The 18,632-nt window shown below is 47.4% G+C and overlaps 1 protein-coding gene across 4 annotated transcripts in view; it reads right to left on the minus strand.

Moving 5' to 3' along the window:
* Nucleotides 1–18,632, minus strand: part of MBNL3 (muscleblind like splicing regulator 3) — a 115,490-nt gene that overhangs the window by 29,264 nt on the left and 67,594 nt on the right. For all 4 annotated transcript variants that reach the window (XR_010919679.1, XM_067548016.1, XM_067548017.1 and 1 more), the window contains exon 3: nt 9,891–10,055. Coding sequence is in view for 3 of the 4 variants with exons in the window: in XM_067548016.1 (XP_067404117.1) it covers nt 9,891–10,055 (165 nt within the window). In the remaining variant the exon portion in view is untranslated. The remainder of the gene's footprint in view (nt 1–9,890; nt 10,056–18,632) is intronic.

Genomic DNA, 18,632 nt, shown 5'->3' on the forward strand with positions numbered 1-18,632 from the left:
TTGTGGATTACGTTGGCCAAAGTCTAGTTTGTAACACCAGAAACCCTTGTAGATAGTGTGGTTAGCAACATCTAAATGCTTTGCTCTTCAGTCTATTCATTGATTGTCATTTACTTGTGATCCATTAGTTTCTATTGACTCACACATACATGACATATTCTAAAGAAAAGACTTCTTTATTTGTAAGAACAAAGAGTATTGATGGTCTCAATAGTTTAATAACACCATTAAGAGTGCAGGCCAACAATCAGCAGGCCCAAATTAACCAGTCATCTCACTCCCAACCAGTTTCTCCCAGATGAATTTCTCCTTTACCTGACCCCTCAATGGGCCCAATCCTCTAACGTGCTAAGCATCCTGTAAGCTTGGGATCCATATCATTACCAACATCTATGCTCCTCGCACTGAAACTATTATTGGCACACATCTGGCATTGCACAGAGACCCAATCCAAAGCCTGCAGAAGGCAATGGGAGTCTTTCCACAGATTTCAGTGGGCTTTGGATCAGGCCCAGAATGAGATCGGTACAGGGCTTGTAATCACCATCGTTCTCCTCCTCCATGTCATCAGTCATCTTTAGTGTAAACTGGTGGTTATGACAAAACCCTACTTGCACTCTTGCAAATCTCCGATTCTACTGCAGGCAGCTGGAATCACTCTTCAGCAATGAAAAATGAGCCTACTGCAAAAAAATCACAAGCACATGCACAGACACATCCCTGCACACATGCTCTCAGGCACACAAACACGCACACACACACAGATGCAGCCATCTTTCCTTTCACTTTTTCATACTCAAAATTCTCTTTCAATTACGACAATTTCTGAAAAGCTGCATGGGTATATTTTGTTTCTTGCAGTTCCCTCACACTCACACTTTCACACACTAGCTGTCGTGTTGTGAACTGGAATAAATTATCTACTCTCCTTTGTTCCAGGTAACATCAACCCGACTTAACAGCTATCTAGAATGACTCCACTTCTGCACACTTATGGTGACGGCCAGTGGCATTTTATATTCTCTAGGACCATCGTAGGGTTAGGTGCGAGGGGTCATTTCCCCAAATACATCCCACTCTCTCTCTCAGAATGAGTCGATACAGAATGCTAAATCAGTGAAGCCAACATCGTCAATCCAGCAGAGCTAAAAAAAAAAAAAATTCTCCCTCTCTAAGAGATGCTTCCAGTTTTCTTCCTTTGGGTCCACACCATGTTGGGGCCTGATCCAAGACCCATCAAAGTCAATGGGAGATTTTAATGATTACACCTGTGGCTATTTCAGCACACAGCCCTTCAATAAATCATTTTCTTTCCTATTTCAATTCTCCGTGGCTCCCAGCCACACACTACCTTTTGTTGTGCTAGAAAAGCTCTTTAAGGATCTCGAAATGCATGGCTCCCCAAGCCCGTGGAAGGCAGCAGCACACAACAGACTGGTTTTATTTTTAGACGCGCTTGTAATTATAGTGGTGCTTGTTAAACGTCTGTTGGTGTTTACCTTGTTAACCCCCTTTTAAAAGACGCACAATTCCACTAGCACCAGGCTGGAACTTGACCCAGCCCTTGTTTTATGGGCACACTCATCAACGGTGGCCCAAATTTCCCAGCCCACGTGTGCTTAGATGTGTGCAAAATCGGTGCTGACGTGCTTCACACCAGCTGTCCATGACTGCTGGAGCTGGGAGTCTAATGGAAATCCTGGCCAGCAAGGAGCGCAGTGTGGAGGTTGCTACGTCCCCCATGCAGGGGAAACCCTTAGGGGGAGCCTTTAAGCCAAGTTTATAGCTGCTCTATGACTGCTTTGCAAGTCGGCTGAGCCAAGGATGTGCCACCCAGAGTCCACGTTTCAGAGATGAAGGAAGGATGTTCCTTCCGGATGGAGCAGGGTAGGGAAAGCCAGCACGCCCGGAGTGCAGTGCAGGTGCCCATGGTTCTAGTCGGGAGGCAATGGGGCTGGAACACATGGCAGTGGCTGGGAGGAATACATGAGTGAGATGAAAAATTCCCATTGAAACAACTGGCAAAGGGGTTCCTTTAGGAACTGGAAAACGGGCCCAGTTCCCTGAAAAACACACTATATCTGCAGATCCTTCATGCAAACCAGGCCCCTTCTCTCATGAAAAGCAGCCGATTTCCAAACAAATATGGGTGCATGCTGAGCAAAGGAGACCTTGAAATGGTGAAGCTTGCATCTTCTCAATGCGAAAACCAGCCGTCCCATGGAATTGTGTGGAAAAGCAAAACTGAGGGGTCGAAAACGTCCAGATTAAGGGCAGTGGCAAATGTCCATGCAAAATGATTCAGAAACACTACTCCCCGTTGGGTCCAACTTATGTTCTCTCTCTCTCCTCCCTCCCCCATGTATAGAGCCAGAGTCGCTGGTCCATTATGGCCCCTTCGCACTGCTCCGGTGGCAAAGCTGGGTTACGCTACTACCAAGGGATTTCCCCAAAGTACTCAGAATTCCCTGGGGTGTGGAGCTCTCCGTCATGCGCACCTCACCCCCCAGTGTTTTCAGGGGAACTCAAAGGTGGTGTCACATCACCTCTGCCCAACCCTCACCCTCCTGGTCCTGAGCACAGCAGAGCGTGGCGGGATTGAATACACGTACACACGTGCGTGCCTGCACCCCTGCACAGAGGGGTGTGTGCCATGGGACGTCTCTCTCTCAATTGCTGTGAGTGACATGGCTATTCATTTACCCAATTCTCAGGATGGCATCCGCCACACAGTTCTCAAGTTCTCATAACAACGGCTGCTGCCTCTATAAATTCCACACGCCAGCGCCACTTACTGAAAATTATATCGCTCCTCCCCGCCCTGCCCTAGGGCTCAGACTGAAACTCAAGAAGCTTCCCATTCATTTTCACTTGAACATCTGCAAGTTCCCACTCCTGCCCTGCTGCAGGCAACCGGCTACCTTCCAGCACCCCACAGTGCGCATGAAAACGAGAGACTGATGCCATTAGCCCTGGCCACGTACACTGCAAGCCTTCTCAAGTAGCCTGTCCAATCAACCTCAGTCATGGCTTGCAGGACAAATCCTGTCCTTGGCCTCACCTTCCTAGAGACGGGGGAAGAATATTAAATTAGGCCCAACTGTGTGTTGGCTTTGTTGCATAGAAACGACTAGAGCAGCAGCTGATATTACAGATTCATTTAATTTGTGACCTAAGTCGAAGTGGGCCCTTGTCAATGTGAAGGGCGTTAATGCCCTGAAATGTGCCCGGTAAAAATGGCAGGTCTAGATTGATTGTGTTTTGCAAGTGAAAAAGATGGCTATTCTAATTGCCTGGCTCCTGCATCTTTACCAGTAACAAAGACTCTGCTGGCCAAATTTGGTCTCTCTTTAAATCTGTGCAAGCTCACTGTGCCAGATTCCTTCCTGACGTAATTGCAACAAATTCCTTTTACACAGTCAATTCCGGATCATGACAACTTGCATGTTCCAAACATCTGGACTCAAGGGTCTCTCCTTGAGATCCTCATTGACAGCTTAGTCCTAGGCCTCCCACTCATGTGATTAATTAATAATACCACCTCCTAGCTCTGACCTAGCACTTTTCGTCAGTCAGTCTCAAAGTGCTTCACAAAGGAGGAAAGCAGCATTACACCTCTTTTACAGACAGGGAAACTGCATTGTCGTCTTAGTGCGGGGAACAGGGTCAGGCCAGGAGGAAGTTTCGAGTGTTTTAGGGGTACTGTAACTGTGTATCCTCTCATGTCTCTCCAGTGCATGGCCAGATGTCCTGCTTTTGGAAACTTGTAGCCCTTATACCCTAGGGGAGCTAAAGTTTCAGTGTAATACGTACAAGGTTAGAGCTTTGAGACGCTCATTAACGTCCACGGGAGCAGCTCGGCACAGCTCCTGAACGTCAGGCTGAAAATGCTCCCCCCTTCAGATTGTTTTAAAGCTTATTAGACCTCCCAACTAACTGTCTCTATAAATTGGGTCCACTGGATGAGCTGGCATTGCAAAGGGCTTTTGGCACGCACTTCCCTGGGAGAGTACAGTCTGTTCAGTTTGGACGGGCTTTTGGGCATGAACAAATAGGCTTTGGATCAGCGAACCCACCTAGCATACACAGGCCACTATATAAATAAGGCCACAACTGCTAACGTGCACAGCCAACTTCAGAACATGGAAGACACCAGAGCAATGAGGTTTAGGAAACTGAGGCGATCCTTTCTTGTTAGTGTGTGCGTGTGTGACAGTGAGTGAGCAAGCCAGGGGAGTTTGTTATCTGCACAAAGCCTCATATGTTCTAAAGCAGATGAGCTTGATCCGGAACTCCAGCACTCACTGATTTTTTTCTCTTACCCCATTCTTGAAGTACTGCAGTTCAGGGGGCAGTACCCCTCGTAGACATTTGGTTTTTTAAATGCAGCCTCCACAGGCACTAGCAGAAAGTCCTGCACAGGGAAATAGGTTACATCTGGCGCCAAGGTGCTACAGACTGACAGCAGTGAACACTGTTGGCTCATCAATAATAAAAGCAAGGACAGCAAAGCGAAGCGGCTGCCGGGAAGGAGGTTCTCGATGGGGAGGCTCAGGAGAGGTAGATACAGCACCCTGCTTCTTTGGGAGCCGGGCAGTGAAGCGTACTGTGAATAGATTGAGTGGGGAGAGCAGCTTAAATTAGCAGCTAACCGAACTACATGGAATGAAGGAGACAATCTAAATTTCCTCAGTCACAGACAAACAAAATGTGTGCTGCACAAGAAACCCCCGTCCCCTGAGCATGGCGAAATAAAAGCTTTAAAAGAAGTTCTCAAAAGACGGTGGCTATGTGATGACCGGGCACAGCCGCCCATGGAAACAGCTCGGGTAAATGGAATACGGAAAGGCAAGCGAACCTGGCCAGCCAAGACACAGAGGGTGCTTAGGTAACCTAGGGGCCGTGCTTTACGTTACCCGGAAGGGACCCGGGCAGGGGGGATGGGACGGGGACGTATCACTGGGATCCAAATAACAGGACACCTTGGATGTCAGGAGGGATAACCGGGCAGGAAGCGACGGGGTGCCAGTGTGGACAAGCAGCACAAATGCATCTTCCCAGAGAAAGTCTCAGTTGTCCAGCCTGCCAAGGGCACCGGCAGCTCCATCTGGAGAGGCAGTGACGTGGGCTGCTCAGTTACAAATGTTCCCTGTGGGCTCTGGAGTGGAGCTTTCTGAGGCATGAGACGCTGTGGAGGAATGAGCTCAGCGGTATGACACTGCCTTTGAAAGCACAGTGTGGGAGCATGAGTCTGGCAAACAGACAGTACCAGAGTGTCACGGGTTGTGTGCTTCCGCTCCGCATCCTGCATTTGGCCCAGACCATGAAGGGTTGATTTTTCTAGCAGATTTGGAGCTGTGCTGAATTTCCCTAATAGAAACCGTGCTAAGGCTGGTGCCTAAACACTGTGGGTGCGAAGGGGAGCGGCTGGGAATGTGTCTGCTGCTTTGACAAACACAGCACTAAAACTAGTCCCACCTCAGACAGAAATGCTTGGTACTGACCCAAGCAAAGGAAGCGCCTCTGATCCCGGAATGGAAGGATTCGAAAATGAACGGGAACTCCTGTATAAATGCAGAAGCAGTGTTAAGTAGAACAATGAGCTGGTTCTCCGCTAAGCAGGTACATATGGGGAACCCATCTAGCACAGTAACAACATTGATCACAGTCCACTACTGAGAACTGCCCAGGAAAAGGTTCTGTTTTAGAGAGGCCAGAAACAATGAGATCGAAAGGCAGGATTCAAAAACGCTGCAAATTAATGTGGAGGGCACATCCTCAAGATGATGTGGGACTCGGAGATGGAGGCTAGGCACACAGAGATGAATGCAACTAGCTGGAGAGTCCTTGTGCCTGATGACGCCAGACGGTCATTTAGTGGAAGAGAAACTGTTGGCTCAAAGACGACCTTGTTTACTGGTATCAGTGATGTAAAGCGAGGGTGTAAAATCTCCTGCTGCTCAGCAAACATTCCCCTTCTGGTGATCTTAAGTGCTTACACAGAAGGACACTAGCTATGTTATTATTATGAGTAAGGTGCAGCTGTGCTCCTCCCTCAACGAGACTGCTCAATTTATGATGAATAAATGTTGGCTATAGAGACATGTAAAAATAGGCCCCAAACAGCTTCCAAACTGTGCAAACTATGAAGCTGACTTGCTTTAGATGTACTGTTTCCCAGCCCCAATGAAGCCAACAATTAAGATTTGGTTTGGGCTTCCAAAACTTGCCTTCAGTATCACAGACCACAGAAAACCAAGGAAGGGTAAGATTTTAACTAGCGCAGCATTGTCTTACTTGGCCTCTATCTGATCTCCTTAGTGGGATATACCCAGAGGCAGCTATAAATACACTGTGCTGGGGCGATGCTCCATTTCATGTTGTAACTTGCATAGCTGCACAAATAAGCTCCATCTGGAGCATTTTGTAAAATGTGATTAAAAATGTCAAACATTCCCTTGCTTCTCAGCCTGACTGCGACTACTATACAGCAACATGATCAAGAGACCTCAAAGCAGGACATTTACACTTGCAATCACCAACTCACACCTGCAAACTATGTTAGCAGGTGTGCAGACCACGGCAGACATGGCAGGCCTGCTCTCCGGAACAATGCCTTTAAAAGGGCGCTGCAGTGCTCCGTGCTCATTGGCTCGATACAGAACCTGCCTCTTGCTGACAAAGAACACCAGCACAGGGGAGTGGGAACAGAGTTTAAATGAAAGCCAAGGGAAGGCCACACGGTTTCAGGAAGCATGGTGAAAACCTGCCCTCTTGGATGCTGGTTTTACAGAGCTGCTTTTCAGGATGGAACTGCATTTTAAAACGTCTGGGGCACAGTTATTGTTTGGAGCTATTAACATACACTGACTACACCGAATCCAGGCTATGGCAAACATCCCAGTTAAGCAGACATGGTGTTTGTCAGCTTGCCGATCATGTGGGATTTGTTCTGCTGTTGAGTCTCATATAATCCTTCCTGCTTTGAAGAATTTAGTTTGCATCCAGAAGGTGGACCCGCCCTTCTTGTTCTGACAGGAAAAATTATCCAAGCCTGCCTCCATTGTCACAGTCTTTGGGAACGCCAAGGCAGAGGAAGTGCACTCTTCTGTTGTCCTGAATTGGCGTAAAACAAGTAGAGTAGCTGGAATCAGCACGTGAACTTACTTAGCTCTGTGAGTACTGAAGGACAGAAGGAAGGGGCAGTTTTCATTGCAGACCTTCTGGGAAGCAGCAAACAAACAAAAGGCAACTCCTTTTCATTCTTCCCTTAAAGACACACAGTTTCCCACACAGAGTTCAAAACCTGGGCGTGCTTCTCATCAGTTCTGGTTACTTCTGAAACAAAGCAGCTACTAGACATCAGGGAACAAAATCAGGCTCCATGTAACTTCACTGAAATCAGTAGATTTTCACTAGGGATGAATTTGGCTCCCAAACCTTCTATTGGAAAGATGTGGATTTTCCAAAGAGGAAATCCCAAAGCTATTTTGAGTGGCTAAGATGATAACATCTTATCATTGTGAATTCCCCTAGGAGGAAAACCCCAGCTGGGGACATACTGCTCTGAATAAAGTTGCTAGGAATCCAATGCTAACATTTTCATGAAATTCAGGATTTCCTTCTACAGACACCTGTCCTCAGCTGTTAGCATTTCCTAAGAAACGATTCTTTTGCTCTGAATCATTCTTATGAATGGGGAACTCTCTCAGAAGGGGGAATAAGGAAGACCATTTCCTGTTCAAACTAACCTTCCTTGGGCAAGGAAGCAGGACCTTGTGGGGCAGGGACTCAGCAGATCTGGATTCAATCCCACTCTCCTGTGGGACACGGGGCAAATCATTCTCTCTTTGTGCCTCAGTTACTCATCTGTGAAATGGGGATAACAACTAAAATACTTCCCTACATCACAGGGTGTGGTGAGGCTAAGTTCATTAATGCCCGAGATGTGCCAAAACCATGGTGATGGGCCCCAAGGAAAAGCTGCCCTCAAGTTATGCATGTGCATCTCAGGGCAGAATTTGTCTCTGTTTATTAAACTACTTTCATAAAGCTGTACAGGGTCACCAACACATCAAGCCACTGTGCAGAGAGGAGAACAGCAGTCAATTTCCCCTGTTGAGACACAGCCTCGCCAAGTAAACATGTTTGGAATACGGATTTAACAAAGTCATCCTTGACCCAGGGAGAAAACGCCACCAATGTCCCTGTGGGGATATACATCATCTTTATCCTGATATAAAAATCACGGATCTCCAAGCTCATTATAAAGTCCCAGGGACAGGTCTTTCCAAGCCAAACACAGGATTTCTGGAGTCACAGACTGGAAGGCCCGAAGGAACCTCTGCAGTCACCAGATCTGACCTTCTCCACAACATAGGCCAGAGCACCTCATTTCTGCATCGTGCCCATAATGTCTGGCTGCACTAGAGCAGGTCTGTACACGTCCCTAGGTCACTCGCTCCATTGATTCATCACCTTCGCTGAAAAAACCTGCACCTCATTGATTTCGATTGCTAATGCGGTCAATATCAAAGAGGCATTTTAGGCACCTCTGACAGAAACCGAGCGGCCACACCCCATATTCCAGAGATGATAACCAGCAGCTTAAACGACACTAATTTAGAATGGGGCAGTCCTGCCCGATAATTCCCCGCTCTCACATATAGGCAGGTAGTGGCAGGACTACTCAAACCCAGACAGATGCTTCCCACCCCTTTTTCCTCACCTCCCTGGAGAAAGGCAAATCTCACCTCATCCCACTGGATATGAACGCCATTACAATGGACTCGGGCTTAATCACAAGGGCTGGGTTGGGCCATTTCAGCACAATCCAGTGTAGGTGCAATTAAAGAAAATATTTGGATTCCTGAACATAAAGCCCAAGAGCTCTACTTCTGTAAGCGGCTTGGGACAGGCGCTCTCTTCTGATTGTATGCGCACAACGGGGCCTGAAACCTGGATTTGGCCTTTAGGAAGTACTGCAATACAAGTAACAACCAAAATTGAAATCACAATAATAGAGGCCAACTCTGAGCTGCGTACAGTTCCTCTCCCACTTCTCCCTCGACATACGGTCTGGCCAATTCAGAGACCTACTGGCATCAGTATTTCTGGATCTCCAAATGTGAGCAACTGGAAAAGGGGGATCGTTCTAGATACAGCATGTGAAATTCACAAACCAAGCAATGGTCTGAATCCACCTTCCTCTGAGACAAACTGCAGGACTGCACCCTCCAAAATGATGTTAGATTTATTCCGCCTGAGCAACAAACCAAGGCAGTTCCAAGAACAGAGGAGTGCTCCACCTGAGGAATGAGCAGCGCTAAGACTTGATACATTTGGTCTTGCATATCTGGTTGTCCACTATCATTTCTCGTACTCACAGCCCCGAGAATTTCACCGACGGGGCAAGTGAGAAAAGGAGGGGGAGTGGCTTGCTGAAAACCGCACAGGGAAATCAGTGTAGGAGCCAGGACTGGTATGTTGGAGCTAGACCAGGCCTTTCTCCACGTCGTGCCAATGTATGGACAGGAGTCGGGATGCCAGACTCTTCAGATATGCTCTATTAGCCCTGTTGTTTTACTGAGGAGACTGTGCCATCAGGTATATGAATCCCCGTACAGACTGAAACAGCACGGACTCAGTGGGGCTTCTTAAGGGACCTACCTCACCACAGCTATTTCTTTGGGCCCCAATGCTGCAACTGGATCCACATCAGCAGACCCTTAGGCCTACACAGATCCTCATGGAAATCAACGCGGTGCAAATCGGGCACGTGGGTTGACCTGTACAAGTCTGACTTGCAGGACCTGACTGCAGTGATTTGCCCCACCTAAACATCAAAGAAAACAGCACAAAGATGTAACTACGTAATTTCTGTAACTTACAATTGGCTGCAGTTGAGCGCCCGGTAGCATGAACTGCATCTGCTGTGCAAACATGGCTGCTGCTGTCTTTTGCTGGATCAGATTGTTGCGTCCATTTATTTCGAGTTGTGTTTTTAAGTGCGGGGGAGGGTGGAGATATTTGCAGTTCTCTCGAGTACACCGGCCCTAAAAAAATAACAAAGCTGCATTTCAGTGAATGTAACGCTTAGGGTACTGGAAGAAAATCAATTATGGATGTGTCTGGATAACTAACAAAACTATCAGCTAAGTGGGGCACTCTGCTAAGCTATTTTGCCTGTCTCTTAAAGCCATCTGTCATATTTATTACTGTATCAGTCATGTGAAAAAACCCAAACAATTCTACAATTGCTGCACCTTTCGAGGTGTAAATTAAACTTAAGCCTAAAATACAGGTTTGCTAAAAAGAAAAGAGCATTCTTCACAACCGAATACAAACAGAAATATTTTCATGAACTAACAATAAAAACAGCAGCAACAACCACCATTTGCTCTGTGAATTCAAACACCAGAGCACTGGGCTGCTATATAACAAGTGAAAGTGAAGCCTACTAGTATGAAGAAGTGAAACTGACCCCATTAGCCTTCTTAGAGGCTTCTTATATTCTTCTGAGTGAAATATCAAAATCACACACACATCTATGGGGAAATGTACATTTGTTTTCAAAACTCTTTCAGTTGGAATCATTTCAGAGTATTTGGTAGCAGAGTGAATGGTAAAAAACAACCATGGTTCCTTTTATTAAAAACAATAAATACAACTGCACTGCCACTGATTTCTCTTTTCACACAACCACTGGGAAAGGCAATGCCTCCTGAGCAGTGCAAGTCGAATGATCTCAGGTCACTAAATATTCAGTGAGGTGATCACGGCTGCTTGCAAAACGCAGCTATGAAATGTCGCTTGGTTTAACAGCATTGCAACCAATAGGATGAGCACACTTTACTAGCCACCAATTTTCTGGCGCGTACAGAAAATTAGTAACAAATTTGCTGAGACTGCAAAAAAATTCTTTCAAAAATATAGAAGTAACTCTTCTAACCCTACCCGTTTGAGTTATTCCCTGCTGTGTTATATAACTTATGCATCCAAGTACAGAGGTTGTCAGTTGTGTGTGTTTGTACAGTGCCTAGTGCAACGTGGTCATGAGCCTCGCCTAGGGCCCTTGGTGCTGTGGAAATACAGATAATAAAAACCGTCGCCATGTTAAATAATTACAACAGCAGCTATAAAAACACCACCAGTATTATCCATAAAATTATTCACTAGAACAGCCATTGTGGGATTTAAATGTCCTTTTTAAGCACCCATGTTTGAAACTGAATTCTCAGCTTTACCTTAAATACATTTGCTTTAAGAAAACTACAGGGCTATTCAGACGAGTCACGCTCCCTGCATATTGGCAGGGCCAAGCTCCTAATGACAGTAAAACTATAGTCCCACAAGGAGATCCACACAGGCAGACGCTCGTGGACACCCGGTCCAGCCTTACAGATCCCATTTGCAGGACTGGGGTGGTGCCTCATTTAGGGCTTGTTTTCCACTCTGGTAACCCAAGAGACTATGTTTAGGGTTTTTTAAAACTTAACTTTGCCAGGTGACGGTGCACAGCACAGTCGGCTAGTCTGCTTTTTGGTGTTTAGCACTCACATTAAACAGCCAATGGGTTAACCTCAGAGAAATGTTTTCCCCTGAACATAGGACACACACACCATTCCAATATAGCAAGGTAAAAAATGTAGGATAACCCGGGGCCCCAAATCCAGACCCTTTTAGAACTTAATGGTCTAGATCCCTAGGTAAGTCCAAGCTCTGCTGTGCACATGTGTGCACTCAGAGGTGTGGCTCAGAGCTGCTCTAACATACACATCAGCAGTTAACAGCTTCCCAGGGGTCATTGTCCCACAAGTCAGGAATCACCAGTGTGCAGTGTTCCAGCAACACCCCTCGCACGCCCATACACAGGGGGAGGCTCAGAGGCAGGCAGCAGAGCTGGTTGTGCCAAATTCCCACCACCAGGGACTTCCCTATCCCAGTGAGGGTAGTTCTGGGGATTGCGCAGTACGCAACGAACTCACCCTGTGTATGCTAGAGTTCAAGGCCTTACAGAGCTTTTTAGTCCACTCAGAAGAGGAGGAAGGAGGATTCAGAGAAGTAATATTTTGTTTGAAAATTCATTGGCTTTGTTTCCCCAGCAAAATGGATGCTAGCTGTAGCGACACCGCCTGCTCTCTGTAAAAAAAAGTATTACCGGGGTGGCCAAACCGTGGCTGGTGAGCCACGTGCGGCTCTTTTACAATTAAAGTGAGGCTCACAAAGCCTCCTGTGCCCCCCTCCCCTCATTCTCCACTTACCAGGCTGGGGTGGAGAGCTCAGAGCTTCTGCCCTGCTGCAGGGTGGTGGGGCTAGAGGATTCTGCCCGGGGGGGGGGGGGTGTTCTTGGGTGGTCAGTAATTTTAGCCAGCCCTGGCCTACCCACTGGAAATACCTACTATCAATAGTGAATCAGCTGACTGGGAAGCCTACAAAGCACTTGTGAACTCTGACAAACACAAAATAGGCATTTTAAAAAGCTGCTTCCAATCCAGGGCCGACTTGAGAGGCCAGCACCGCTCTGATTTAGCGGATCACTGAACAGGACCCAGAGCCAAGCAAATCTTCCCTGCGGCGCTCAGAGCAGCGCCACTTGACTCACAGATCCCACAGCTACAGAGGCTGCTCCCTGTTCTGAGTCTGTCTAGCAGATGCAGACTGGTAAATCCAGGTACTCCATGCAGATATGCTCCTTTTTCAAGCACCCAGGCTTGAGCCCTCCACGCAGCCACCTGACTCTTGGGCACGATGTGGCAGCTTGGGAACGGGTTCTTCCCCAGCAGCAGCCTGGGGTTACTCTTTCCTCACCTGAGATCTCCACTGCTCTGCTGCTCCCCTTAAGAAATACGGACTGGGAGACAGCCACTAGCCTCCGGATCCCTGAGCAAACAGACAGGAGGGGAGGCACCACCATGAAAAGGGGGCAGGATTTGGACTATACCTTGGAAGTTGGCAGGTCCTTTCTTATCCGCTTTGAGACGAGGGAAGGATTAAATAACGTGTCTTGGGTGCACGATATTATTTTGAGATGAGCATTAAATGCAAGGAACTATGGATCCAATTCCCACTCTCCTGTAAAAACTAGTGGGACGGGAAAACAACTCCAAAACTTCCAAAGACTCCCCTTGCAGAGTGAAAGCGTGTGCTCCCCGCAGCCTGGGGAGTGGCTTACCGGCTTTCTATGACAGAGTGAAAACGAAAGGCAAAGTGCTTTAAAGACAAGCCCCAGCTCCTCAGCAAACCAGGAAAGCGGGGGCGCCTGGTGTGGGCTGATTCCTGCAGGCATGAATCTCCCTGAGCAGACAACCTTGTGTAACGAGTGTAAAAGGGCCCCATCCCCATTTAGCAGTGCTCTCACGGGCATGTCGCCCTGGTGCCTACAACTGCCCAAGGAGCAGGCCAACAAAGAATCGGTCTCAGGGCCTGGATAGTGTCTGCTACTTTGCCCTGTTGATCAATCATATCTTCCTACTCACCTTGCCCATACATGGATGGAAGAGCAAAAGCAGGCGCGCAGCTTGGAGTCTGGGAGCTCCTCTTTAGGCAGGCTCAGCTAGACACAGTACTGGAGTCAGATCAAACTGCTGCTGCCTGTATATCTACCGAACGTGGATCCCACCTCTGTAGCCCTCACTACCAGAGAATCTGAGCAGATCTGGTGGTCAGAATCCCTGTAGCTCTAAGCCACACCTTCCTCACCACGTGGGGCCAGCCAACCACACATCATCAGCCCATGACTGGGGATGCAAACGTGACTTGAAGCCTCCCCTGCAACTTCTCCCCTGGGGCTGTGCCGAGCGCTTCTCAGGATCAGGGCCTATATTTGAACAACTGCATGTAATTAAAAGCCAGCCAGTCGGTCTATTAGAAGTTAATATTTTCAAGGGTCCAATCAATCAGCCTTAAACATTCCTTCCAGCTGAGACTTGGCAGGCACGCCTTTGGACTGGGAAAACATTAATTTCTACCAAATTTGGAATAGATCTGAGTGGAAGTTTTTACATCACAGGAATGGAGAACGAAAGAACTACTGGTTTTGCAAACAATATTTCCGGCCATATTTTATATATTGAAAATGGCTTTGTTATTTAAACTGGAATTTTACAGATCTGGGGAGGTCGGAAATATCCTTTTGAAAGCTGGAGCTGTTCAAACTCAAAACCCAGGGTGCTCATCAGTGGTTCAGTATTCTGTGCCCACGGTTCACACGGCAGGCCCTGATCATGCAACTGGATGCGTGTGGTAGAAACCCGTGCCCTTGCGGACTCCTGTGGTTTCAATGGGAGTCCATGCTGTGCAGGGGTTTGTCGCGTGCAGATCTGACTGCAGGATTAGGGCCTCCAAGTGCGCTTTCCAAGAGTTCAATCTGACTGACAGGCGAATTCAAGCTGAAAACCAGACTTCTCTCAAGTTCCTCGTCACGACCTGTCATCGTAAGAGATTTAAAAACCCAGCAAGACAGATTTCAAAAACTCTTTGAAATCATGATGGGTTCTTCACCTGTGTCATGTATCAGAGACCGGGTATCCTGGAAATGGACAGTGGGTTTAGGGAACAGGGGTCTAATTGAACACAATCAAACCTATGTTCACATTTTTAATGTCCCTCATTATTAGATGTTTTGCCTGAAAATACTTTCAGAGCATGCTCAAGAGCTGCAGAAAGGTATCCTGAATGCTTAGAAATTCTCTACAATCCCACTCGTCCATGAGAATTTCCTTGTTTTATGCTTTCCGCTCACAGTACAGAGCATGGCGAGAACTCACAAATAAACAAACACTTTTACAGCCAACCTCAGCCCTCGTGGAAGGGGGCAGAACTGCATGTGGCCCTTTATCATCAAAACATTCCATGAGTGCTACCCAGTTAATCCCCACAACTCCCCAGGGAGGTGAATGTCATTATCCCCGTTTTGTAGGTGAGGAAACAGTCGATGGGGCGGGGTTAGTTTCTGGCCACCCAGTGATCCAATGACTAAGCTGGCTTACCCTCTCTGCCAGCACAAATCAGGGAAAGCTGGCTCACCCTGGTGCCTGCAATTCCCGTAGCCCAGGGCTGGCATGATAATTCCAGTCCTTCTGGCACCAGCACAGGAGACTTGCGGAGTGAGCCATAAGGGTGAGGCAGGGAACCACTGGACAAATCAGCAGCACTCAGAGCAGCCCTGGGGTTGCTCTAGCTTACACTTGGGAGTGGCCTGGTGCCTGGCTGGCTCGGGACCCAGGGAGTCACAAAGGCGGCACACAGACACCCTTCGCCCATCTGGGCTCATGTCTCCCAACTGCCAGGCTAGCACCTTGCTCTCTCCAGGCAGCTCTGGCCCAGGCTCAACAGAACCCCACACAAGGAAGGGCAGCATGTTGGGATATGCATGTTTTCAGGCCAGCACAGAGAAGGTTACTGAAAAGCTTTCAGAGCTGACTGTCCCTTGGTGAAGAGGAAACCACATGACACCCAGGGCTCGCTCCTGCTCTCCCCACCTGCAGCATGTTGGGAAATTAGCCACTGCGCTCCAGTGAACTGAGGCTGGTACCGCATGCTGTCCATTCTGTGACAGCTGCACCCGCTGCAGTTTCATTAAAATTGTTTGCTTCCCACCTTCTCTAGCTGTGTGGCATTAATTCAAGCAGAACACACACCCTCCTTCCCTGGCCCACGGCAGCCCGAGCCAGGGAACTGCCAGCCAGCTACAGAGTCTGACGCTGGCCTTAAAAACAGGCTAACCACAACTAGCTTTTCCAACGCCTCACAAAATGGAGGCAGCCTCTGAAGACGGGTATCAGCCGGCCCTGGTGGCAGAAGGCGGGAGAGAAGCATGCACACTGCACTCCTCAAGGCTGTGCAAGTGGATATTAAAACCAAATGATTAAAAAGCACTTGCAAAGGCTATCTTCTCCTCCGTCTTCCCACACAATCTCTCCCTTACAGTCAGCTCTTGGCTTGCAGTTGGTTTTGCACTGCCAGCTGAAGCTATGCTGTGGTGGCACAAGCTGTAAGTGGTTGGCATCTGATGCTGGCTAACGCAGACGCCGGAGAGAGAATCCTGCGCTCTGGTTACTACAACCAGCTGTTTTCTCGGGTGGCACTGAGAGGGGGATTTTTACCTCCTATGTAAACCTGCACAACACATGCCGGTTTGTAACTTCAGGGGCTGGGCCCTGTCATTTGCATCCGAGCTCGGAACGATGCAAATGCAAACATACCCGGCATCTGTGCCAGACGGTAGGTTTGTAAGCAGAACCAACGAGAACATTCTGCAGGAATTCTCTTCACTTTGACTACAGAAATCAGCCAGAACCAGTCTACGGTCCCATCCTGTGGGCACTCTAACATTTGCACCAACACGCCGTGCAGTTTGTCTCCGCTCTGACTGTTTGAATTCTGCATGCTGCAGGAGTGCTCTGTAGCAGGTGGGCGTTTTCAGCACCTTGCACAGCTGGTTCAACTACCCTTGACTGGCTTCTCATGTAAGAATCTACATACTTGTTATTTGTAGGATAGCATGGCTGAGAGGCTCCAGTCAGGATCGGCCCCCACTGTGCAGCACGTTGCACAAACACCAAACGATAATCCCTTCCCCGGGGGATCTTACACTTGGTTCACGAGAAGATACAAGAGGTGAAGGAGACAAACCAGGAAGGGAAGTTTCTATGTTCTGCATGCAATGCTGTATCCAAAACACAGCTTGCCGGCAGGACATTTCTCTGCACGAAGCAGTTGTTTTTCCTATGAATTTCCAGAGAGAATGAAGTCACACTCCTAGAAAAGCCGTAGAAACACTGGTGCTGATTCACCAATGCCGTTTACCTCAAAACCAGCAGGGTCCTTAGACAATTACAGTCAGTCTGTGAGTGCTACAGTCCCTTGATGCACACTGTGAATTAAAATGGTGACAGTCGAACTATAGCCATCTCCGATTGCTACAACACATGCCTCCAACTTCTGCAATCGACATCATTTGCCATGCAATATGATACTGAAAAGCAAAACAGGAGTTGGTGGCTGAATCAGCCTCATCTTTAAGGAGTACGTGTTCACTTAGCCAAGCTACTGCACATTCCAGTGCAAAGACAGAGTCTGTGTGACTCCAATCTGCAGTTCGGTTTTACTGTCTAATGAAATGCTTCTTATGCTGTTTACCTTTGAATTTGTGAACAGTATGGTGCAAGACCTTGCAATTTCCCTCCAACATCACCACTGGCCACACAATCAGATCATCTTAGGATCTTATGTGGCCCGCATCACTGCAAATCTGAGCAGTTCACACTCTGTGCTATATTTATCCTCACACCTCTGTGAGGCCGGGCAGTGTTGTTATCCCCTTTGTACAGATGAGACACTGAGGCATGGACAGACTAAGTGACTCGCCAAAGGTCAGACAGGGATTTGAGATGGAGTTGATTTGGGTATAATACATTCTCTTCATACAGTCCACTGAATGATGTTAGAAAATGGATTTTTGCTGTACCATGACAGTGTCTGAAATGAGAAAACGTATGGCATTTTCTATTTCTGGAGGGTGACCTAGGTTAAAGTGAGGAATATTAAAGTGGATTACCAGGTATTTGGAGGTTTCAAAGTATATGGTGTAAAATGCTAGAGAGGGAAGATGAATTTAGCAAAGACAACCCAGAGATTGAATAATGTGAATCTTACGTGGGACTGAGGATGGATGCTAGGCAAAAAGGAAATGTAGCTTGCTAAAAATAATGCATCTAGTTATACTTAAAGTGGTATGTCATCAAAAGCACATACCAGATGGATTTTGTAATAACTGGCAAATGGCAGTTTTAAGCTTTCACTTCTTCAAACTTCCTATCTCCTGATTCCAAAGCAACGTTTCTGTGAAGTTATGAAGACAGATTAGAAGGGAAACTTACAAACACTACAGGTGGATTTTCAAAAGCCCTCTGTGCTGGCCTAACTCTGTTCTCACAGAATTGGATAGGTGGACGGACTCCGATTGGATGGAAGCAGAGTTAGATCAATGCTGAGCCCTTTTGAAATTCCCACCCTCAGATGGCTCAAAAGAGTAACAAAATGCATCACTGAACATTTCCTATCACTAGTTATGCAGCTGGTTCAGTTAAAAAGAAATCCTGGTGATCCTGGCTGGATTTTTTTTTTACTGAACTGTACCTTTAATTTTGCCCTTTTAAATTCAGAAGGTGCTGATGACAGCACAAAGGTGTTTAGATCAGTTGTGTGTCATTTACTGACCGCAAGAACATCAGATATTTTCACTCCATCCCCACCCGCCAATCTCCCTGCAGAAAGAGAAATGCACGGTCATTTCTTGCATTCAGCTGGAAGGGGCATCTCCTGCCTCGCAGCTGTAAGAAACTGCTCAGTGTAGCGGCACAGAGCTTTAATGGCAAAACCTGAATACATAGCACACACACACACACACACACACACGGAGATACAGCCCACATTCATCTAAAAGGTTTTGGAGCCTGGGGACTGAATTTCCACCGGCTTCAACAGGTACTGGGTTTTGAGCAAGCCTGGATTTCATTTTGAGTGAAAGCAAGTGAACTTTGCCATTTTGCATGGGTTAGATGGAAGCTGGCGACACTCAGCAATTATGACTGAGTTTTGCTTGGAGTTCTTTTGAAATGGAAGAACCC

This window comes from Emydura macquarii, unplaced genomic scaffold (genome assembly GCF_026122565.2).
Source record: "Emydura macquarii macquarii isolate MOO-44397 ecotype Brisbane River unplaced genomic scaffold, CSIRO-AGI_Emac_v2 contig_1253, whole genome shotgun sequence".
NCBI classification, from domain to species: domain Eukaryota; kingdom Metazoa; phylum Chordata; order Testudines; family Chelidae; genus Emydura; species Emydura macquarii.